At 49.8% G+C, this 25,558-nt stretch overlaps 1 protein-coding gene across 1 annotated transcript in view; it reads left to right on the top strand.

The window, feature by feature from the left end:
* Positions 1–25,558, top strand: part of LOC142011406 (transmembrane protease serine 7-like) — a 91,514-nt gene that overhangs the window by 20,015 nt on the left and 45,941 nt on the right. The window contains exons 5-7 of the mRNA XM_074990843.1: positions 20,405–20,472; positions 22,106–22,299; positions 23,829–23,867. Coding sequence (XP_074846944.1) covers positions 20,405–20,472; positions 22,106–22,299; positions 23,829–23,867 — 301 coding nt within the window. The remainder of the gene's footprint in view (positions 1–20,404; positions 20,473–22,105; positions 22,300–23,828; positions 23,868–25,558) is intronic.

Genomic DNA, 25,558 nt, shown 5'->3' with positions numbered 1-25,558 from the left:
GACAAAGCTGGCAGTGGGCTTTGTTGCAGGGAAAGGTTCCAGGACTGGTGTTCCTGGGGTATAGACTGTGGCTGTTAGTGAGGATCCTCAGGAGGTTGGGAGGTTGTCTGTAGGAGAGAACAAGCATGTCACCCAGGTCCTTCTGGAGTGTGGCATCCTGATCAAGGATAGGTTGTAGGTCTTTAATAATTCGTTGCAGTAGTCTGAGTTGGGGGCTGTAGGTGATGACCAGTGGTGTTCTGTTCTTGGCTTTTTTGGGCCGATTTTGGAGTAGCTGGTCTCTGGGTATTTGTCTGGCCCTGTCGATTTGTTTTTTTACTTCTACTGGTGGGTAATTCAGGTTTATGAATATTTGGTAAAGTTCTTGTAGTTTTTGGTCTCTGTCAGTTGGATCAGAGCAAATGCGATTGTACCTAAGAGCTTGACTATAAACAATGGATCTAGTCACATGTGCTGGATGGAAACTAGAAGGGTGTAGATAAGTATAGTGACCAGTAGGTTTTCGGTACAGTGTGGTACTGATCAGGCCATCCTTGATTAGTACTGTAGTGTCCAGGAAATGCATCTCTTGCATGTTGTAATCGAGGCATAAGTTGATGGTGGGGTGTAGATTGTTAAAGTCTCTGTGGAATTCCTCTAGAGCCTCTGTACCATGGGTCCAAATCATAAAGATGTCATCAATGTATCTTAAGTAGAGGAGTGGTAATAGGGGACGAGAGCTGAGGAATCGTTGTTCCATAAAGCCCACTGCCAGCTTTGTCCACATATCTTCTCTGGAAATACCATCACTGGACCTAACCAGGTTACTCACAGAATCACAGGCACTTTCTCATGCTCCTCTACTGACATCATATATGCCATCATGTGCCAACAATGCCCAGATGCTTTGTATATTGGACAGACTTCTAACTCCCTTAGACAAAGGGTCAATGGGCACAAAACAGACATCAAAACACTCCAGATCTACAAACCAGTTAGTCAATATTTTAATGGAATGGGGCATTCTGTCAATGACCTAAAGGTATGTGTGTTACAGAAAAGGAATTATCACACCATTTTGGAAAGAGAAACATCTGAGCTGGCTTTTATATTCAAATTTGGCACATTAACACATTGTTTAAATAATGATGGGAACTTTCTGAATCACTATGGCTACGTCTACACGTGAAGCCTACATCGAAATAGCTTATTTCGATGTAGCGACATCAAAATAGGCTATTTTGATGAATAACGTCTACACGTCATCCAGGGCTGGCAACATCAATGTTCAACTTTGACGTTGCGCAGCACAATATCGAAATAGGCGCAGCGAGGGAACATCTACACGCCAAAGTAGCACACATCGAAATAGGGATGCCAGGCACAGCTGCAGACAGGGTCACAGGGCGGACTAGCGCTTCCGGGGCAACAGCTAGCCGCTCCCTTAAAGGGCCCCTCCCAGACACACTCAGCCTGCACAGCACGCGGTCTGAGGAGCCATAGGCACACAGACCCCAGGCGACACAGTCATGGACCCCCAGCAGCAGCAGCAGCAGCAGCAGCAGCAGCCAGAGGTCCACCCAGCCCTCCCGGCAGGAGCAGGGCTTGCCCTGCTCCATGCCATGTGGGAGGCAGCTGAGCACCTCCTTGCCCCAGAGGAGGAGCTGCCCCCAGGGCAGCAGGGCTCAACCCCCAACCCTGCAGCACCCCGCCCCCCCCGCCTCACACGCCGGCGGCTGTGGAGCTACCCCACCAGCACCGACTTGTGGGAGCGGCTGGTGCTTGGGGAGTGGGACGACGACCGCTGGCTCAGGAACTTCAGGATGAGCCGGCAGACATTTATGGAGCTGTGCCAGTGGCTCACCCCTGCACTCAGGCACCAGGACACCGCCATGCGGCGTGCCCTCACAGTGGAGAAACGGGTCGGCATCGCTGTCTGGAAGCTGGCCACTCCTGACAGCTACCGATCCGTGGGACAGCAGTTTGGTGTTGGCAAGGCCACCGTCGGGGCTGTCCTCATGGAGGTAAGAGAACCCACGGGGGGAGGGCAGAGCAGGGGAGGGGGGCCTGGGCAGAGGAGGGGAGGGGAAGGTGGGGGAGGGCAGGGCAGGGCAGGGCAGAGGAGGGGAGGGGAGGGCGGGGGAGGGCAGGGCAGAGGAGGGGAGGGCAGGGCGGGAGAGGGGAGGGGAGGGCAGGGCAGGGCAGAGGAGGGCAGGGGAGGGGAGGGGAGGGCAGGGCAGGGCAGGGCCACGCACACCCTGCTCACCCCTCATTGGTGCTGTCCCATGTGCTTTCCCTGCAGGTTGTTCGTGCCATCAATGCCATGCTCCTGCACAGGCTCGTGAGGCTGGGGGACCCAGATGCCACCATCGTGGCCTTTGCCACCCTGGGCTTCCCCAACTGCTTTGGGGCTCTGGATGGGACTCACATCCCCATCCGCGCCCCGCATCACAGTGGAGGACGCTACATGAATCGCAAGGGCTTCCATTCTGTGGTCCTCCAGGCCTTGGTGGACAGCCGGGGACGTTTCCAGGACATTTATGTGGGCTGGCCTGGCAGCACTCACGACGCCCGGGTTTTCCGGAACTCGGGCCTGTGCCGCCGGCTGGAGGCGGGGACCTACATCCCCCAGCGGGAGATCCCTCTGGGGGACACCACCATGCCCCTCTGCATCATTGCAGATGCGGCATACCCCCTCCAGCCCTGGCTCATGCACCCGTACACGGGCCATCTCTCCGCTAGCCAGGAGCGCTTCCACCAGCGCCTGAACCACATGCGCCAGGTGGTGGAACGCTCATTTGGCCGCCTGAAGGGACGCTGGAGATGTCTCCTGACCTGCCTGGATGCGGGCCCCAACAACATCCCCCTGATTGTGGGTGCCTGCTGCGCCCTGCACAATTTGGTGGAGAGCAAGGGGGAGGCCTTTTTCCAGGGCTGGGCTGTGGAGGCCGGCAGGGCTGACGTGCAGCCACCCGCTGCCCCCAGTCGGCAGGTGGACCCCGAAGGGACCCGGGTCCGGGAGGCCCTGCGGGCCCACTTCGATGATGAGGCCGCGGGCTGAACTCTGCCAGGCCCCCCACTGCCCGCCCCTTCCTCCACCACACTCCCTGCCCCAACGCCCACACCATGGAGCACCCAACCGCACCCCCCTCACACTTTTCCTGGACAAATGACAGCACGCACTTGTGGCTGAACTTAAACTGCTTTTTCTTTTAGCACTTTTTTTTTTAACTATAAATATAAAACAAGAACAAACTATATGCAACATGTGTGGAACCAAAGTAATATGTACAAATAAAACAATAGTAATAAAAAAGTGTGCTCAGTAATAAAAAGAAAACCAGGGATGATAAAGGGGAGAACTATTTACATGGGGGGGACGGGGCAAATGGGGGGCACAAAATAATAAGTCCCAACTATATACAAGGGGGGGGGCCATGTCCCGGGCCCCTTGCCCCTAAAGTCCGGCACTGGGCGTGGGCGGCCGGGAGCCCTGCCGCGGCCGCAGCCCTGTCCGGGGCTGGCTGGGGGCGGGGTGGACCGGAAGATATGCCCGGCGAGTCTCAGCTGGCTCCAGAGGTCCCTCGGCGCTCCGGCCCTCGGAGGTGGGTGGCGGGGCGTCGGCGGACGGGACGGCGACGGGTGGAGCAGCTGGTGGTGCAGTGGGTGGAGCAGGCACGTCGGGCGCTGCGGCGGCCGGCGTGGCATGGGGGGCCAGGTAGTCCACCAGGCGGTTGAAAGTCTCCATGTAGGCCCCCCATGCCTCTTGGCGCCAGGCCAGCGCCCGCTCCTGCAGCTGCAGGTGCTGCTCCGCGACCTCCAGCTGCCGACGGTGGATGGCCAGCAGCTGGGGGTCCATCGCCGTCGGCTGGTGGTGGCGCGGGGTCCGCCATCTAGCCCGCCGTGGGGCTGGTCGGTCCTTGGCTGAGGGGTTTGCCTGGAGTGATGTCCCCGGAGGGCTCTCCGGGACCACTGATGCCTCGCCGGCGCTCTCTTCCGGTCCTTCTGATGGTGCAGGTGCGGGACACAGAAGAAGAAGGGGGGAAGAAGAATGGAGACAGGTGTTAGTGTGGGCCCCGAGCTGTGGCCTTTGTCCCCCCAGCCCTGTGCTGCAGGTTCCCCATCCCCGTCCCCGGGAGATGCTGCTGTGATGGATGGGGTTCAGGGGTCCCCCCCTGCCCTGCACCCCATCCCCTGGTGGGAGCGACTCTCACTTCACTCCTCAGGGTATGACAGAAGAGGTTTCTTAGGCCACAGATGCCCAGTTTCTCCCAGGAGCGACAGCACCAGCTGTCGGAAGAGACAGTCCTTCCAACCCGTCCTGGGGTGCCCCTCTGGGATGCAGCTTTCCCCCTCCTCAGGCTGGCTGCCTTCCAGCTCTCCCTTTCCCTAGCCTCTACCTGTGGCCCCCGCCCTCCCTGCCCAATTCCAAGCCAGCTCAGCTCCTCCCTCCTCTTTGTTCAGGGCAGAGGTGTCACCTGCCAGCTGTAGCCCCACGATCATCCTTTGCCCCTGGGAGCTATTCGGCTCTTGTTGCTCATATCTAGCCTGAGTCTCCCTTTTGCACTCCCCCCACTCCATCACATGCTGCTGCTGCTGCGGGGTGTCCCACCCCCTCCTCCCAGGGGCCCCTCGAGGTTCCGCTCCCCCCCTGCCCCGGAGATGGGGCATGGCACTGTTGTGCGGGGTCGGGGGGGGCAGGGGCTGATGCACTGCTGTGAGGGACATGGCCCTGCTGTCCTTGGGGCCATGGCCATGTGAGCATGTGGGGGGCCCTGGACACATATCTATTACCCCCCACCCCTCAAACCCAGGGGTGTACACCAGAGGGGAGTACATACCTGTCGGTCCACTCCCACGGTCTGGAGATCCCCGGGGGGGCGGAGGCCCTGCTGCTGCTCTGGGATGGCAGGAGGAGGATCTGCAGGCTGGATTCTGCGGAGGAGGAGCCCCCCTCCTCCTCCTCCTCCTGCCATGATGGCCTGGGGGTGGGCTCCGGGGGGGGCCCCTGGGGTGCGGGGCTTAACTCCAGGGCGGACTCCGGCTGCAGGGCCTGCTGGGGCTCGTCAGCCAAAGTATCAAGGGTGGCCAGAGGGGAGGAGGTGGGCTGGGGGCCCAGGATGTCCCTGAGCTCCCTGTAAAAGTGGCAAGTGATGGGGGCGGCCCCAGATCGGCCGGCCGCATCCCGGGCCCGGGCGTAACCCTGCCGTAGCTCCTTCACCTTACTCCTGACGTGATCAGGAGTGCGGGCAGGGTGACCCCGGGCAGCCAGGCCGTCGGCCAGCCGAGCGAACGCATCCGCGTTCCGCCTCTTGCTCCCCATTACCTGGAGCACCTCCTCCTCGCTCCAGAGCCCCAGCAGGTCCCGCAGCTCGGCCTCCATCCAGGAGGGCCCCCACTGCCGCTTGCCAGCCTGGCTGCCTGCCTGGCTGGGCTGGCTGCCCTGGCTCCCCTTGGGGGGGTCCCCTGGGGGTGATGGGGGGGCTGCCAGGCAGCCATTGCAGGTGCTGGCCCTGTTCTTGGTGGCTGAGGAACGTGCAGGCTGGCCACGTGTCTGGGCTGCTGCCTGCACGTTCCCTCAGCTTCCTGCACAGGAAGGGAGGGGGAGGGGACCTTTAAGGGGCCGCTCCACGCGGCCACCATTGAGCTGAGGGGCTGCAGAGAGCGTCTCTCAACCCTAAGCTCATGGCCGCCATGGAGGACCCCACAATTTTGACGTTGCGGGACGCGCAACAACTACACGGTCCCTACTTCGACGTTGAATGTCGAAGTAGGGTGCTATTTCTATCCCCTCATGGGGTTATCGACTTCGACGTCTCTCCGCCTAACGTCGAAGTTAACTTCGAAATAGTGCCCGACGCGTGTAGCCGTGACGGGCGCTATTTCGAAGTTAGTGCCGCTACTTTGAAGTAGCGTGCACGTGTAGACACGGCTTATAGGGGCTTGTCTGCATACTTGGCTCAATCTAATTCTTGACCTTCCCCACCACCCCTTCACTCTCTGATTTGCTCACCTTGATTATCTTTTTCTGATTTGTCCTCCTTGCTTACTGTTTTTGGTTCTCTGTGCCTTAAATATTGAGTCTGTTCTGGTCTGGCTATGGTCTGAAGAAGTGGGTCTGTCCCACGAAAGCTCACCTAATAAACTATTTTGCTAGTCTTTAAAGTGCTACTTGACTGCTTTTTGTTTTTATAACATTTTGAGAATTGGTAATACTGGCGAAGAGCAGGCATCGGAAGCCATTTGCAGTGCATCACAAGTGGTAGTGTTCATGAAAAACTTGGCAACTTATATTCTCTGGAGCTCTATCTACTGGCAGCTTACTTCTGTATGGCTGTGTCTACATTACCACCTTCCTTCAAAGGAAGGATGGTAATGAGGCTGTTTGGAGTTTACTAATAAAGTGCTGCCATGCATAGGCAGCGCTTCATTAAGCAAATTCCCCCCCGCAGCAACTCCAAAGTTTTAAACTTCAAAGTACTGGCAAGCGTCCAGCCGCAGCTCACCCGCTGCTACTTCAAAGTGCTGGGGCATCTTTGAAGTCCCCTTACTCCTCAAAAAGTTCACTTGCAAACTTATGTACATTGAGTTTCTTGATGTCTGCTCTGTGTGCCCAATCTGTCCAATTTACATAGTGGCAGGGCATTGCTGGCACATAAAATGTTGCTGGAAGTGCATGAGAATGTGCCTTTGATCTTGTAACTAACATGGTTAGGTCCAGTGATGATATCCCCAGAATAAATATGTGGACAAAGTTGGCAGTGGGGTTTGTTTCAAGGAAAAGGTCCAGGATTAGTATTATTATGCTGTAGCCTGTGATTGCTGGTGAGAATCTTTCTCAGGTTAGGAGGTTGTCTGTAAGAAAGGACAGGCCTCTCACCTCGAGCCTTCTGTCGTGTCGCATCCTGATCCAGAATAGGTTGTAGATTTTTAATGATGCATTGCATGGGTTTTGAGTTGGGGCCTATAGGTGATGACAAGTGGTCTGTTGTTGATCTTCTTGGGCCTATCCTGAGTAGCTGGTTTCTGGGTATTCATCTGGCCCTGTCAATTAGTTTTTTTACTTCTCCCAGTGGGTAATTCAGTTTTATAAATGCTTGGTAGAGGTCTTGTAGTTTTCAGTCTCTGTCAGTAGGATCAGAGCAGATGCCATTTCATCTAAGGGCTTGACTGTAAACGATGGATCATGTGGTGTGGACTGGATGGAAGCTGGAGGCATGTAGGTAAGTGAAGCAGTCAGTGGGTTTCTGATAGAGGGTGGTGTCAATGTTGGCCACCAGATTAGCTGTGGTAATGCCAGGTATGATATTCCTGATAGCTTGTAGTCCATCTTCATGTGGAATATTGGTGTAGAGAGGCTCTACATCCATGGTGGCAAGGATGGAATTGTCAGGAAGGTTTCCGACATTTTGTAATTTCCTCAGGAAGTCAGTGGTATCTCGGAGATATCTAGGAGCGCTGGTGGCATAAGGTTTGAGGAGGGAGTCTGCATAGCTGGACAGTCCTGTAGTAAGGGTGCCAGTACCTGAAATGATAGGGCATCCTGGGTTTCCAGGTTTGTGGATCTTATGCAGTAAATAGAATAATCCAGGTCTGGTGGCTAACCTATGTAACTTTGTTCTCACCCACAATTATTTCCAATTTGGGGACAATTTATACCTCCAGATTAGCAGCACTGCTATGGGCACCCACATGGCCCCACAGTATGCTAACATTTTTATGGCTGACCTAGAAAAAAAAGTCCTTAGCGCTTATCCTATTACTCCTCCTTTACTTAGACTACATTGATGACATCTTTATCATTTGGACCCACAGTAAAGAGACTCTGGAAGAATTCCACAGAGATGTTAACAAACTGCATCCTACCAGCAATCTCAGCCATAAATATTCCACACAAGAAATACATTTCCTGGATACCACAGTACAAATCACTGATGGACACATCAACACCACCCTCTACTGGAAAGCCACTGACAGCTGCTCTTACCTACATGCCTCCAGCTTCCATCCAGCTCACACCATGGGATCCATCATTTACAGTCAAGCCCTTAGATGAAGTGGCATCTGCTCTGATCCTACTGACAGAGACTGAAAACTACAAGACCTCTACCAAGCATTTATAAAACTGAATTACCCACTGGGAGAAGTAAAAAAAACAAATTGACAGGGCCAGATGAATACCCAGAAACCAGCTACTTCAAGATAGGCCCAAGAATATCAACAACAGAATACCACTTGTCATCACCTATAGCCCCCAACTCAAACCCCTGCAATGCATCACTTAAAATCTACAACATATTTTGGATCGGGATGCTACACTCCAGAAGGCTCTAGGTGACAGGCCTGTCCTTTCCTATAGACAACCTCCTAACCTGAGAAAGATTCCCACCAGCAATCACAGGCTACAGCACAGTAATACTAATCCTGGAACTTTTCCTTGAAACAACCCCCACTGCCAACTTTGTCCACATATTTATTCTGGGGATACCATCACTGGACCTAACCCTGTTAGTTACAAGAGCAAAGGCACATTCTTGTGCACTTCCAGCAACATTATATATGCCATTATGTGCCAACAATGCCCTGCCACTATATACATTGGACAGACTGGGCACAAAGAGCAGACATCAAGAAACTCAATGCACATAAGCTGGTGAGTGAACACTTCAACAGAGTGGGCCATTCTGTTAAAGACCTGAGAATTTGTGTCCTGGAATATAGAGAATTTAACAACAGATTACATCAAGAGATTTGTGAGTTAAAGTACATATTTAAATTTGACACAATAACATGTGGTATGAACAGAGACATCAATTACCTCACGCATTACAAGGACTGCTTCCCTTCCTCTGATGCTCATAATTATCTCAGACAGGACAATTAACATCACCCCCCACAGCCATCCCCTTCCTTCAATTCTATTTGATTTGTCAGTTTTTATTGCAATCTTTGTTTGTTTCTTTGGGTTTTTTTTTTTTTTTGGCCCTCTGTACTTCTGCTGCTTTGTTTTGTTACCAAAGAGTATTTTTTGTGCACCTCGGTGTCCTCTGAAGTTTTGGGGGGTAGTGGTACAGGGTGGGTGTGGGCTGGAGGGTACCTGGGAGAGGGTCAGTGAAGCTCCCATTTAAAGGCCTCCCCAAGGGCCTCCCAGACCCTAATCCCATCCCGGTGTGTCTGGCAGCATGGGGTCGTGGCTGGCTGCTCAGAGCCAGTGACACTGGCTGCAGCCCACCCCTGCACTAACTGCTCGTGCTTGTTCTTGAACATGTTGTGCAGAGCACAATACGCTGCAACCGCCCCGGGGACATTGGGGAGGCTGACGTCCAGTTGCGCACGCAAGCACCGAAAGTCTGCTCCCTGGTTTTGCAGACGAGATTGAGGCGCTGGTTAAAAGCGTACTGGCTGGGGGTGGCGTGCCCTGTATACAGGCTTATCAGCTGCAGCTACAAAGGACATATGCTATTGGCCACGATGCAGGGTGGCATCATGATGGCTCCCACAGGGAGCTCCCAGGTAGGGACATTGGTGCCCTCCTCCATTCGGTGCCCCGACCAGGAGTTCCGGAATTGCTGGGCATGGTGGGCTCATCTGGACCAGCCCACACAAATGTTAGTAAAGTGGCCCTCAGTGTCCACAAGGGCCTGCAGCACCACCAAGTGGTACTCCATGTGGTTTATATACCACCCCATGCTGTCATCTGGGGTGCAGATCATGAAATGGGTTCCATCGAGGGTGCTGAAGCAGTTGGGGATCCTGATGGCTGCGAGTCTTGCCATGGCCAGGTCAAGATCCCCGAGCCAGACGGCCCTCTGCAGGATGAAGCAGGTGATTGCCTGGACCACCTGTGTGAGGGAGGGCATCAACTATTGGGCCTGCACAGCAGGGTGCCCTGTGCCCCTCCATGCCCTATCCCCATGCTCTGCAGGCCCCCCCAGCCCATTTCTCCCTTCCTGTGGTGGATGTAGGACCGCATCGTGACTTACCTCCAGGAGGATGGCTCCAACACTGGCCTTGCCCACACCAAATTGGTGAGGGCTATCTGGCGTGGCCAGCTTCCACAATGTGACCCCCACTCATTTCTCCAGCGGGAGTGCAGACCGCGTGCAGGTGTCCACATGCTGCAGGATGGGTGAGGGCCAATGGCACAGCTCCATGAATGTCTGCCTCGACATACTAAAGTTCTGGAGCCACCTTTCGTTGTCCCACTGGCCCCGTCACCAACTTCTCCCATCAGTCTCTGCTGCTGGGGTGGCTCTGGAGGCACCGGAGGGGAAGGGGAACGGGAACAGGGCGAGTGCCCTGTGGCAAGGGCCTGCAGAACCCCACTGGGAGGGGTTGTAGACTACAGGGCTTCTACCAGGAACAGGATGACCATGGCCAGCTGAGCCCTGGGGGTGGCAGGCCACGAGCCCCAGGAGGGCTTGTCAACCATGCAACCCCATGCACAGTGTTCTCTGCCTTGTTCTTTCGAAAGGGCATGCGTGGTGATGTGGATGCTCCCTTTCGAAAGAACCTGAAACACTTTTGAAAGAGTGGATGGGTATTACGATCTGCTTTGTGTGTGCAGACACATTCTTTCTAAATCACTTCTTTCAGTTCCAATTTTTGAAACTCAAGCTTTTGAAATTTGTGTGTAGTATAGACACAGCCTTAAAGTCTGATCTGAAGGGGCACTGAACGCACACAACTGTTTTTGATTTACAGTTATTTTATTAGTGTCTCCTGGTAAGATTATTATTTAGTTCCTTGTATGTAACATAAATTGGGCACAAAGACAGTATCAGTCCTTCCTTGATGTTAAAGATTGTGCCTTCCTTCAAAAAAGTCCACTGTATCTAGCTACTTATGGCTGTGCTGAATTAAGTTGGATCTGGGGGAATCAAAAGTGGCTCAGAACTACCAGAGACAGGTGCCACCTCGTGGCAAAATGTATGCTTCTTTGAACAATACAGCACCAAAAGCAGGTTATAATCGTGTTTAGGAACATTCCAAACCGGTGGCTCCTAGTCTTTTCAGACTACTGAACCCCTTTCAAGAGTCTGATTTGTTTTGCATACCCCAAGTTTCATCTTGCTCAGAAACTACTTTCTGGCAAAATCAAATATAAAAATACAAAAGTGTTGGTGCACACTACTAATGAGAAATTTCTTGCTTTTTAATTTTTAGTTGATAATTGTAAAATAAATCATTAGAATATAAATATTGTGCATTTTGGTGTCTAGTACATACAGTATAAATAATTTTGGTGATCAGTCACTATAAATGTAGATCGCTATCAAAATTTTAGTTTGTATGCACTTGGCTGGTGCTTTTTAAGTAGCCTGGTGTAAAACTAGGCATATCTGCAGAAGCTGATTATATCCCCAGCACATCCCTGCATGAGACTCAGTGTTCTAAGACAAGCCATGCTTGATTCAATGGACGGTCCACACTCATCTGAAGGGCAGAATTTGGTCCAAAACACATTAGTTAATTTTTTTTTGTCTCTTTGAAGAAGAAAGGCAGGGTGCTAACAAAACTATTATATATGAACATAAGAATGACCATAGTGTGACAGAGCAGAAGTTGATCTAACCCAATATTCTGTCTTCTGATGTGCCCCAGAAGGGATGAAAGCACAGGTAACCATCAAATGATCCTGTTACCCATTTCCAGCTTCTGACATACAGAGCCAAGGGACACCAGGTCTGTCCATCCTAGCTAATAGCTATTGGTGGACCTATCCTCCATGAACTTATCTATTTTTTTTTAAACCCTGTTAATGTCTTGGCCTTCACAACATCCTCTGGCACGGAGTTCCATGGATTGACTGTGCACTGTGGGAAGAAGTACTTCCTTTTGTTTGTTTTTTAAAACCTGCTGCCTCTTAATTTCATGCGGTGAGCCCTAGTTCTTGTGTTATGGGAATGAGTAAGTAAATTCTCTTTATTTACTTTCTTCAGACCAGTCATGATTTTATAGATGTCTATCATCTTCCCCCTTAGTTCTCTCCTCTCCAAGCTGTAAAGTTCTAGGCTATGTCTACACTAGCAAGTTTTTTCAAAATAGCCAGAGTTCTTTTGAAAAATCTCATGAGCTGCATCTACACGTGCCGGCTACTTCGAAGTAGCCGCGCCAACTTCAAAATAGCGCCCGCCACGTCTACACAGGGCGAGCGCTATTTCGAAGTTGACATCGATGTAAGGCGGTGAGACGTCGAAGTCGCTATCCCCATCAGGGGATGGGAATAGCGCCCTACTTCGATGTTGGATGTCGAAGTAGGGCACGTGTAGCTGATCCGCGTCCCGCAACATCGAAAGAGCGGGGTCTGCCATGGCGGCCATCAGCTGAGGGGTTGAGAGACGCTCTCTCCAGCCCCTGAGCTCTAGGGTCGCCACGTGCAGTGGCCCCTTAAAGCTCCCCGCCCCCTGCCTTCCTGTGCAGGAAGCTGAGAGCACGTGCAGGCAGCAGCATTGCCACGCGGCTAGCCTGCACGCCTCCCTGCAGCCCCAAGTCACCCCCCTGCTGCGATGGCTGCCCGCCAGCCCCCCAAGCACCCCCAGGGCACCTCCCCCAAGGGGAGCCAGGGCTCCCAGACAGCCAGACAGCCTGGGAAGAGGCAGCGGGGCCCCTCCTGGACAGAGACCGAGATCTGGGACCTGCTGGGGCTCTGGAGTGAGGAGGAGGTGCTCCAGGTAATGGGGAGCAAGAGGCGGAATGCGGATGCATTCGCTCGGCTGGCCGAGGGCCTGGCCGCCTGGGGTCACCCTGCCCGCACTCCTGATCACGTCAGGAGTAAGGTTAAGGAGCTGCGGCAGGGTTACGCCCAGGCCCAGGATGCAGCCAGCCGATCGAGGGCCATCCCTGCCACTTGCCCCTTTTACAGGGAGCTCAGGTCCATCCTGGGCCCCCGGTACACCTCCTCCCTGCCGGCCACTCTTGACACATCGGCCGACGAGCCCCAGCAGGCCCCGGAGGCAGAGTCCGCCCCGGAGGCAAGCCCCGCACCCCAGGGGCCACCCAGGAGCCCACCCCTGGGATGCCAGAGGAGGAGGAGGGGGAATCCTCCTCCAGCGACGGGGGGGGCTGCACATAATCCTGCCATCCCAGAGCTCCAGCAGGGCCTCCGCCCAGAGGGTGTCCCCCAACCGTGGGAGCGGACCATCAGGTATGTACCCCCCGGTGCACACCCCCGGGGTTGAGGGGCGGGGACAAGAGACATGACCAGGGCCCTCCACATGCCCAGATGACCATGGCCTCAAGGACAGCAGTGGCATGTCCCTCAGAAGAGTGCATCAGCCCCTGCCCCCCCAGCAGGATAGTGCCATGCCCATCCCTGGGGATGGGGGAGTGGAAGCTAGGGTCCCCTGGGGGGGGAGGGGGTGGGACACCCATCATCGTCATCAGCAGCATCTCCCGGGGACGGGGATGGGGAACCTGCAGCAGAGGGGTGCGGGGACAAGGGCCACGGCTCGGGGGGCCACACTAACATCTGTCTCCACTCTTCTTCCCCCCCTGTGTTCCGCAGCTGCACCATCGGAGGGCTCGGAGAGCACTGGCGAGGTGTCAGTGGTCCCGGAGAGCCCACCGGGGCCATCGCTGCAGGCCAGCCCCTCAGCGGAGCACAGACCAGCCCCAGGGCGGGGCCGACAGTGGAGCCACCACCATCCGAGGATGGTGACGGACCCCCAGCTGCTTGCAACCCTCTGGTGTCAGCTGGAGGTGTCGGAGTGGTGCCTGCGGGTGGACGAGCGGCGGCTGGAATTGCAAGAGTGGGCGCTGGCCTGGCACCAGGAGGCATGGGGGGCCTTTATACTCACTTTTGAGCGCATAGCAGACTACCTGGCCCCCCCATGCTGTGCCGCCTGCTGCTCTGCCCGCCCTGCCTGCCGCTCCAACCACTGCTCCAACCGCCGTCCCACCGCCGTCCGCCACCCCGGGGCCTTCTGCCGAGGGGGACCTGGGGCCTGCTGACACCCGCCGGCCATACCTGCTGGTTTGCCCGGCCCCCAGCCAGCCTCGGCCAGGGCTGAGGCCGAGGCGAGGGTTGCGCCCGCCCACCCCGGGCGCCGGACAGTAGAGGGGTGTGGGGCCCAGGACGTGGCCCCCCACTCCCCCTTTGTACATATCCCCCATCATATATTTGTTTTATATAGTTTGTGTTAGACCCCTGTTCTTCTATGGTACCTGCCCCCCCCATGTAAATAGTTCCCCCTTTTTGTTCTTACTATATATATATATATATATTGTTAGTATTAATATAAGAGAATTCACTGCTTTTTTTGGTTTCAAAAACAACAGGTCCATTTTTATTTGCAAGAAAAGTGAGGGGGGGTGCTTTTGGGTGGTCTGTGTTGTGGGCGTGGGGGCAGGGAGTGTTGTGGAGGATGGTGGGGGTGCAGTGGGGGGCCTGCCAGTGTTCACCCCACGGCCTGGTCGAAATGGGCCCATAGGGCCTCCCGGACCCGGATCCCCTCGGGGTCCACCTGGCGACTGGGGGCAGCGGGTGGCTGCAAGTCAGCCCTGCCAGCCTCCACAGCCCAGCCCTGAAAGAATGCCTCCCCCTTGTTCTCAACCAGGTTGTGGAGTGCGCTGCACATGCCCACAATCTGGGGTATGTTGGTGGGGCCTGCATCAAGGCGGGTGAGGAGACACCTCCTGCGCCCTTTGAGGCAGCCAAAAGTGCGCTCAGCCACCTGGCGCGCATGGTTCAGGAGTGTGTTGAAGCGCTCCTGGCTGGCTGACAGATGGCCCGTGTAAGGGTGCATGAGCCAGGGCTGGAGGGGGTATGCCACATCTGGGACGATGCAGAGGGGCATGGTGGTGTCCCCCACAGGGATCTCCCACTGGGGGATGTAGGTCCCCGCCTCCAGCTGGTGGCGCAGGCCCGAATTCCTGAACACCCGGGCATCGAGGGTGCTGCCAGGCCACCCAACATAAATGTCCAGGAAGCGGCCCTGGCTGTCCACCAAGGCCTGGAGGACCACAGAATGGTAGCCCTTCCTGTTGAGGAAGCGTCCTCTGCTGTGCTCCGGAGCATGGATGGGGATATGGGTCCCATCCAGAGCCCCAAAGCAATTTGGGAAGCCAAGGCTGGCAAACCCCGCGATGGCAGCATCCGGGTCCCCAAGCTGCATGAGCCTATGGAGGAGCAGGGCAGTGATGGCGTGGACGACCTGCAGGGGAAGGACACGGGAGAGTACCAGTGAAGGGTGTGCAGGGTGTGTCTGGCCCTCCCCCCGCCCAGGCTCCCTCCACCCCCAGGGCTTCCTCCACCCCAGGGCTCCCTCTACCCCCAGGGCTCTCCCCTCCTCCCATGGGTCCTCTTACCTCCATGAGGACAGCCCCAACGGTGGCCTTGCCCACGCCAAACTGCTGCCCCACGGATCGGTAGCTGTCTGGAGTGGCCAGCTTCCAGACAGTGATGCTGACCTGTTTCTCGATGCTGAGGGCACACCGCATGAAGGTGTCCTGGTGCCTCAGTGCGGGGGTGAGCCACTGGCAGAGCTCCAGGAATGTCTGCTGGCTCATGCGGAAATTCTGGAGCCAGCGGTCATTGTCCCACTCGCTGAGCACCAGCCGCTCCCACCAGTCGGTGCTCGTGGGGTAGCTCCACAGCCAGCGGCATGTGCGGCGGGGGGGAGGGAGTGGAGGACAGCAGGGTCTGGGGTTGCTTCCTCCTCCCAGGGGGCAGCTCCTCCTCTGTGAATAAAAGGTGGTCAGCTGCCTCCTGCATAGCATTGAGCAGGGCAAGCACTGCTCCTGCAGGGGCGGGTGTGTGGACCTCTGGCTGCTGCTGCTGCTGCTGCTGCTGGGGGTCCATACTGCTTCAATGAGGTGTGCATGCCTGTGGCTTTGCAGACCGTGTGCTGTGCAGGCTGAGTCTGTCTGGGAGGGGCCCTTTAAGGGAGCGGCTAGCTGTTGCCCTGGAAGTGCTAGTCCGCCCTGTGACCCTGTCTGCAGCTGTTCCTGGCACCCTTATTTTGATGTGTGCTGCTTTGGCGTGTAGATGCTCCCCTGCAGCGCCTACTTCGATGTGGTGCTGCACCAGCCCTGGAGGACGTGTAGATGCTATTCATCGAAATAGCTTATTTTGATGTCGCTACATCAAAATAAGCTATTTCGATGTACTATACATGTGTAGACATAGCTATAGAGTGTCTACACACAATGCATTCTTTCAGTTTTAAAGCAGAAGAATACAGCCCATTTTTTCAGTGTCTCGCTTCCTCTCCCAGATGAGAAGAGTACCTTTTTCCAAAAAAATCTTTCTGGAGAAAAAAGTGTGTGGATGCCCTGGCGGCTCTTTTTTCAAAAGCGCAGTCCTCATGGCACTAGATATTTTTGATTCCCTGGCCCATTTGTTTGAAAAAGCAGGGGTTGTGAGGGCGCTTTCTATTGAAAGTGCAGATCGATTTTTTTTTCTGTCCATCTTTTTGTGCGTGGAGGTGCTCTTTTGAAAGAAGGTTTTTTTGGAAGAGAGCTTCTGGAAGAACTTCTTTCACAGGATTGCTGTAGTGTAGACATAGCCCTAGTATTATTAATCTCTCCTCAATCTCAGTCTCTCATTTTTTGCCTTTCTCTGACCCCTTACCAATTCAAATATATGTTTTTTTGAGATGAGTCAACCACACTTGTGCACAGTATGCAAGATGCATGTGTACCATGGATTTATATAGTCAAAAATGTATTTTCTGTCTGACAATGTATCGTTTTCTTAATTCCCAAAATTCTGTCCACTTTTTTAACTGTCACTGTACATTGAGTGGATGTTTTCAGAGAATTGTCCACAATGACCCTCTCATTTTACATGTACAATGGAGATTGTGTTTTCCAATATGAAGTACAGTGCATTTATCAACTTTGAAATTCATCTTCTATTTTATTGCTCAGACACCCACATTTAAGAGATCATTTTGAAGTTATTTGCAGTGTGCTGTGGACTTTGCTAACTTGAGAAAATTTGCCGCCTCTCTATTTAGCCCTTTTCCAGATGGTTGATAAATATGTTGAATAGGACTGGTCCCAGTACAGACCCCTTGGGGACACCGCTATTTACCTCTCTTCATTCTGAAAACTGACCATTTATTTCCACCCTTTGTTTCCTATCTTTTAACAACTTACTGATCCATGAGAGGACCTTGTCTCTATCCAATGACAGCTTACTCTTCTTAAGAGCCTTTGGTGGTGAACTTTGTCAAAGGCTTTCTGGAAGTCTAAGTACATTATATCCAGAGGATTCCCCTTTTTCCAAATGCTTGCTGACCCCCTTAAAGATTAGTGAGGGATGAGTGCTCTTTACAAAAACCATGTTGACTTTTTCCCTAAGAAATGATGTTCACCTATTGTCTGAAAATTATGTACAGAAGTTTGTTACTAGCCGGCAATTGCCAGGATCACCTATAGAGTCCATTTAAAACATCAGGGGGAGGAGGCTATTGTATTAACTAATCTCCAGTCATTTTGGTACAGAAGCTGATTTAAAGATAGGTTACAAACGGAAGTTAGTTCTGAAATTTTACATTTTTAGTTCCTTCAGAATGCTTGGGTAAACACCACCTGGTCTGGTGACTTATTACTGTGTAGTTTTATTTTTTATAGCTTCTCTGATCTCCCTTGAGTATTACCCAGTAACTATAGCCTTACTAGTCAGATGATCAGTAATAAAGCCTTAAGGGAATTGCTATCCATAGAATTTCTGTATTACAGTTTGGTTCATGTAAGATTTTTTACTTCTTTAGATTCCATGCTTTCTTTCACGTATAGTACTCCCCCACCAGCATGACATTCAATGGTCCTTCCAATATATTTTGTGCCCTGATATTATTGTGTCCCATTGATTATCCTCATTCCAACAAATTTCTGAGATCCTACTTAAATGAATATTCTCATTCAATACAAGGCACTCTAGTTCACCCCTCTAATTATTTAGACTTACAGAGTTTGTATATGAGCACTTTGAAAACTTGCCAACTTTGTCCACATATCTGTTCTGGAGATGCCATTGCTGGACCTAACCACATTAGTTACAGAATCAGGGGCATATTCTCCTGTTCCTCAAGTAATGTCATATATTCCATCATGTGCCAGCAATGCTCACCCACTATGTATATTGGGCAAACTGCAAACACTCTTTGCCAAAAAATTAATGGACACAGAGCAGGCATCAAAAATCTCCAAATACACAAACCTGTCAGCCAGCACCTTAATGGAGTGGGCCATTCTGTTAAAGACCTGGGAGTTTGTGTTCTGCAGAAAAGACACTTCAACAACTATCTACAGAGAGAATGTTCGGAACTAACATTCATATTCAAATATGACACGTTAACACTTGGTTTGAACAGGGACAGCAATTACCTGACCCATTATAAGGACTTTTTCACATACTTTGATGTTTGACCAAACACTTAACTTCCCCCACCTGTCACACCCCTCTTTCTGTTCTTCTGTCTGATTTACCAGCCTCGATAACAATTTTTTTCTGATTTGTCAACCCTGATAACAATTTTGGACCTCTGTGCTTTATATATTGAGTCTGCTCTGGTAAGGCTATAGATCTGAAGAAGTGGGTCTGCCCCAAGAAAGCTCATCACCTAATAAATTAAAGTGCTACATGACTGATTTTTTTTTTAAACTTTGAAACCTTGTCACTATTTTGCGGTCTGCCATTGCAACATGTGATTGAATGGGACTTGTTTCATTTGACCTTTTTCTTATTAGGTCTTATGCGTGTTTCATCATGTCCTTACTAGGACATTGAGAATTTCCATTCATAGATCCTCTGCTAAGAGATAATTCTGTCCAATCCATGTGTTCCTCTGCACCCATCAATTTTTCCCCCAGCCCTTAGTTTAAAAACTGTTCTATAACCTTTTTAATTATGGGCTGGCAATCTGGATCCATTTTTGTTTACGTGTCTCCTTGTTTCCCAAAAGTTTCCCCAGTTCCTAATAAATCTAAACCACTCCTTCCTGCACCACTGTCTCATCCACATATTGAGACCCTGCAGTTCTGCTGGCCTATCTGGCCTTGAATGTAGAACTGGAAGCATTTCAGAGACTGCTACTCCAATCTCTTGCATAGCAACCTAAATTTGGCCTCCAGAACCTCTCTAATCTCTTTCTATGGCACTGGTACCTACATACGCCATGATCACCTGCTCCTCCCCACCACAACACATGCATTGATCTAGATGTCTCAAGAGAGTCACAGTCTTTGCACATAGGCTCTCCCATGAGGTTCTCCCAGTCATCAAAAACGCAATTATCAAAGTTTCTAATGATAGAATACACCATAACTAACACCTGTCTCTCCCTAAAGACTGGAATTTCCTCCCCCAGAGAGGTATCCTCAATCTAAGAGGAAACCATAACATCGTCTGGAAGGAGGGTCCCAACTATGGGATCTTTTCCCTCAGTTCCATGTAGATGTTCTCCTTCCCTGAGTCTTTCACCCTCTTCAACATCACAGAAGCTGTTTACCTAGCAGTGGGATTGTTCTATTGTATCCCAGGTAGTCTCATCTGTGTACCTGTCTGCCACCCTTAGCTCTTCCAGGTCAGACACCCAGGTCTCCAAAGTCCATACACTAGCTCTTAGAGCCAGGAACACCTTACACCAAATGCCCATATGTATGTATGAATACCTGTCCTGGTGTAATATTGGTGCTATAAATTGGATAGTCCCCACTCTGTTGATGGGCTCCTGCTGGCATTCTCCATCTATACCTGGAGCTTGTCACTGTCTCAATGGGATTTTCTTAAGATCATGTAGTTTTGGTCTGAAGAAGTGGGTCTGTCCCACGAAAGCTCACCTAATAAACTATTTTGCTAGTCTTTAAAGTGCTACTTGACTGCTTTTTGTTTTGATGGCTTAAAGATTGTGTGTTTAGCTCCCCTCAAACTCCTGCACAAAAGTCCCTTGTTTGCTCGCTCTTCCGGTTGCTTAGGAGTGGGCTTTTTAAAGCCCTGGCCTTTCTGAGTAGCCCTACCCCTGGTTAAGGGCTGATGGGTTCTAAAGAGATTAAGGCTGAAAGCCTCATTAACAAGCTGTCAGTCTTACCTAGCAGACTGCTGGCATCAACCCACAGTCCTCCCAACAGGCTCATTTATCAGTAGAGAAAATAAGCTTCTTTAGAAGCATAGAGAAAATTGTGTGGAAGGTACAATTAAGTCATAGCTGCATGCGTATCTCATGGAACTGGAAGGGACCTCAAGAGGTTATAGAGTCCAGTCCCCTGCCCCCTTGGCAGGACCAATCATCATCCCTGTCTCCTCCTCTCTTTTTAATTTGTCCAAGACTCCTGAAAGATCTCCTGCAGGATCAAGCTCACAATACGGGATTTACAAGGCTAATAATTATATGTGTAGAATATTGTCTGGAAATGACAAATTCTGGTTGGCATGCAGAACTACTAATTTTTTCATGCACTTTGTTTTCTCCTCCAGATGAACTTGGTTTATACAACGTCTGCCTTCTCCAAATTTTATAAACAATCCATTGTTTCAGATGTCAGGTAAAACTTAATATTGTGTGTGTGCATTTCTTTGCCAGGTATGTTCATGCTTGATTGCTGTAATTGTGGGGTGTGTAGTTCACTATACAGCTTTATTTTGTGTGAAAATCACTCTGAGTTACGTTGACTCTGCTTGGTCCATGCACACAGTTGCATTGATAAAACTAAATCAGTTTCAGCTTAGGCCTTTGGTAAATCAGTGCTACGTTGTGTGTGGTTAAACTTAAATTGATTTAAACCTGGTGGGAGTTAGCAAATGCAGTAAAACCAGTCTTACATCCATAGTGGCAGCAACGAAGGGTCCTGTGGCACCTTATAGACTAACAGAAAAATTTTGAGCATGAGCTTTCGTGAGCCCAGACTCACTTCATCAGATGCCGGCATCTGATGAAGTGAGTCTGTGCTCACGAAAGCTCATGCTCAAAACTTTTCTGTTAGTCTATAAGGTGCCACAGGACCCTTCGTTGCTGTTACAGATCCAGACTAACATGGCTACCCCTCTGATACTTGACATCCATAGTGTTGTCTCTATGCAGGTTTGCAACTATTTAATTGCATAAGTTTAATTACACCAGTGCAAATTTCTTTATAGCAAAAGATTGAATATCTGGAACTTCTGAGCAGGGTTGGGGGGTGTGGGTAAAAACAATCATAAACTGAAATCTTGCTTGCCATCAGAAAGTATGCCACTTGAATGGACTGGGGTGACTTTAATCTACGCAAAAGGGTGTTGTGTTGTATCTGTTTGAACAGGGCTTACTTTAGTTCAGTTTGCCTGTTAAAAACTAGTTTAAGCTAACTTGAAATATGTAGCAATTCTATAAGGAAAAGAGAGTAAGATTTTGCCAACACTAATGAGTCAGCCAGTGTAACTATACAAGCAAACTCTCTAGTGCAGGTTCAGCTTATTCCAGCAAAAGAGGTTTTGCCAACATAGAATTCTGTCAGTTCCCTGAATAAAATGACTTTTTTTTTGCCAGAATATCTCCCTGCAAACTAAGACTTTGCTAGAACAGCTGTTTGGGATGTGATATTTATTTCAACACGCTTCTAATTGACATATCTGTGCCAGCAAAACTTAATATATAGACCAGTTTTAAATACACTGGTGTAAAATACCTTTCTATCAGTATAACTCAGTCTACATTTGGGGTTGTAGTGATATAACTAAGCTGGTGTTAAAAATACACTCTAGGCATATAGTTACACTGATATAACCTTAGAAAAGCAGACCAGACCTTAACCAGGGGAGCAGACAAAAGATATATAGAGGCTCAGCGCTCCTAAGAAACCTAAAGACAGGATTAACTAGTAGCAGAAACTATTTTGGGATACCAAAAAGTGGTTGTTCAAGGATAACATGATTGGAGAGGGTACCTAGCCAATTCCCAATTAGGTGGAAAGATCTCCATTTTCCTCAACAAAGGGTGAGGGTTCCTCTGAAAGTTACTGACTTACACTCTTAAATAATGTCTTCTGAAGTGAGAGAGAGGGGGTCCAGTGTGTCAAAATAATGTACCCATATGTAAAATGGGAATCCTACTTTTCTTAATCATTATCCCAAAGCCCATGTAACTATTCCATCTGAGAAACACTGCAATGTGACAAAATCCATATGTGCCTTTAATTTCAGTAACAACAACAATGGAGGCCTTCTTGTTCATTTTTGGATCGTATTTGTGGTACCACAGGCTAAAGGCCAAATGTTCTGTGAGGACTGTGTGGCTGCCATTTTAAAGGATTCTATTCAGACAAGTATCATCAATCGGACCTCTGTGGGGAGCCTTCAAGGGCTTGCAGTTGATATGGACTCCATTGTGCTGAGTGGTCAGTATTTCTATATGTTTGTATCCCTAATACATTACTTCATTAATTAATCTGTTGTTCTAGATTAGCAACTGCTATGAAAATACCAGGTATCCCACCCCTTGTTCCACTATTAATTTATAATAACATCAGCAAGCTACATCATGGCCACATTTCAGGTGGAAGATGAAACAAAGGCTCCTAAAGGTTGGGAAGGTTTAAATTCAGGTTAATGGTGTGGCATCATAACAGGGAACTTCCTGGATTTGTGTGATGCAAATCCCAGACCTCACATGAGCACTCGTTCAGTCCATTTGCCTTTAAGTGTTCTTTTTTTCTTTTTTTTTAAAGAACAAAGGGAAAGAGCCACACTTTCATGGATGATGACCTTTTTGACACGTTTGCCTAGAAAAGGGGCTGGGTAGGAACCACATACATGGTCTCCTCTTACCTAGAGAAGTCTTATCCTAACCTCCCACTTCACCCACCTTGCTTGGGGGAATGGGAGTTTTCTGGTTGAGACTTGAATGTGATCTTCCTTACTCCCCCTCTGCCAGCTATTGAAAAAAATCTTAGGTGACTGATGACTATGAAGTGCCTATCTTGTTGATCTCAAGGGTGCTGAACACTCCATTCCTACTGCCTTTAGTGGCAGGTGAGTGCTCAGTAGCTTCTAATAAAAGGCCTTTAGGTTCTGGTGGGGATGAGGACACAGATGATACACCTATTAGTACACCATGCCCGAAATCCATGGTGTCCAATACACTCCCCGTTCATCACGTGGCGAATGGGGCAGCAGTGTGTGGTGAAATGTGGTGCAGGAGAGCTGCACGTGTGCAGTGCCCCTCTGGTCACTCTGTGCATGCACCCTACCACATACTGGGACAAGCTTGTAGCACTGGGGGCGTCTCCTCCAGTCCCAGTGGGCTCCGGCTGCTGGGTGGCTTGCGTGGCGCAGCTTCAGCTTGGGGCAGCTTGCATGGCTTCAAGTGAGTAATTTCACAGGGGGTGTGTGTGTGCGGGAAGGGGGGATGCACCTTTTGGCTTGGCAGGTGGGTAGTGCGTGGCTGGAGGGGTAGGATCTGTGGTGACTGGTTAATTTCTGTTGGACACCACTTCCCTAAATCATATTACAGTGTGTGTGTGTTGAGTGGTGCGGCCTTGGAGATCGAACACACAACTCTGTGTTCTGCTCCTTTGGCAGATTCTTCCCCTATGTAGCCTAGAAAGCAAATAGGGTTTCTGATAACTGGCAGTTGGGCAAGTTATAGCATGGACAGATTCTTTTTCAATGTTGCATCTTCCTTAAAAATGTGAAAACTGGGATTACTAAGCTTATATGATATCCTTACACAGAATTTTCACTGTTCTTCCTCTGCTCAACATATTCCAGAGTCAGACGCACTCAGCAGAGTACTATGAACTTGACAACTGAAATGTGTTAAGTGTATTTATTCCTGAATTTGTGTGGGTCTTGCTAGAGTTAAAGGTGGAATTTAAATCCCATGTAAAATACGAGCAGGTTCACTTCAATTTCTTTTCCAGTGCAGCTGGGCTTCGATCAGACTATTCTTCAACAACTGGAACAGGTAATTCTGGGTGGATTTTTATTTTCCATATTCACTATATTTTTCACTCGTAATGAGAGGTATATTTGCTCAGATTTGTTCTACCAGAGTAAAATTTAGCATGCGTGTTACGCTATCATTGAAGTCAGCAGGGAGTCTTGCAAATGTGGCCAAGCACAGGATCTTTGTATGAAAATGATGTTTGGTATTATTTTGGTTGACTCATTGATACTAGTTTGTGATATGCTTTGTAACTACATCTGTATTAAACTCAGAGGTGTAGGTTTTGGGAGTGTATTGTTTTCCTCTTCCACTTTGTTCCCTCTGAAATTAACAAATGAATTTAGCGTCTGAATGACTCCCGTAACTTAAAGCCCAAATATTGCTCAAAACTGCCAAGTTTTTCCTGACTTATGCAATGGCACCATGCAGATCCCCGCATGAGTTCTTGCCATAAATCAGAGTTGCTTGAAACTCAGATCTCATTTGCTAAAATGTTCATGTACTTGATTTATTCCTTGGGTTCATTGTAGGCTATAGTAGCACTTGGCAAAGTGTCTAGAATGGTTCTTTCCATGTGCTTTTTAAATCCACAGCAGAACCATTTATGTGACTGAAATAGTACTAGATGTTTCTCATGTTCCATTTCCATGGAAATGTCAGTAATGTGAAGATCAGACTTATTCCTGCATGTAGCTCCTCTAGATGGGAAAAGGGGCTGGGAAGATGGAATAAAAAGCATTTGATACAAATAAATGTTTGAGATCATCTCTCTTAAACATGAAGGAAGAAGAGTAGAATCTGTTGTTTTATCTTCTTTGTCCATAGGATAGGTGTAGGTGAGAGCATCTGGTAATTGGTATCTAAAAGAAGTTGGGTACTGGAATATCATGGGACTGCAGAAGCCTATTGAGATAAATGGGCAAAGTGGCCGAGGAAAACCTCCACTGGTGTCGTCTCATTTCATTTCTGACTTGTGCTAGCTATCGTAATGATTTACTTTCACAATTGCTAAAATAACCACAAAATTACTGTAACCAATTGAAATTAATAAGAATTTGGAGTCAGAGACTAATCCTGTACTGGGAAAAAATGAATAATTTGGTCTCAAACTGGTTTTGGGAGCTAATAACTGCACAAATCCTGAAAAAAATGCAAGTATGTGAACTATAAATTGAATGTACTTTGAAGTATGTGACACTTATTTATGTCATACAATCTTTCTTGTGAATAAATGTTTCAAGACTATTCACACACATTTGAAAGCATCAGAAATCGGCTTTTTCTTGCATTGTCTTACCACTGCTAGTCACACAGCTCTATTAATTTACTCTTCTGCAAAGAAAACTGATTGGCAACTTCATTGGGAGTTTACTGCAACTCACCCCATTAAGATTGATGGTTAATTTGGTTTACCAGTTCCAGCTGAGTAATGCAGCTGTTTTGGGTTCACCTACATATGCATTTACAAATATTCCAGTGAAATTTTACTTGATGTTTCAAGGGGGTAAATATCACAGGGAAGTTTACTGTCTTGATTTGTAAAGACTGAGGCAAGTATTATGTCCAATTCAGTTGCATTCAGGCCTTTTCCTTTTTTATTCCCAAGAATTGTGCCAACAGTTTCAGACATGAATAAATTGAAAATCACAAAGTTTTTGCAACTGAAAGTAAGGTAGTGATAAACTGGCTCATCTTCCCTTGAAATTAAG

The sequence above is a fragment of the Carettochelys insculpta genome, chromosome 1 (genome assembly GCF_033958435.1).
Source record: "Carettochelys insculpta isolate YL-2023 chromosome 1, ASM3395843v1, whole genome shotgun sequence".
Taxonomy (NCBI): Eukaryota; Metazoa; Chordata; order Testudines; family Carettochelyidae; genus Carettochelys; species Carettochelys insculpta.
Note: the sequence above shows the minus strand (reverse complement) of the source record. Positions and strands in the feature narration are given on the sequence as shown.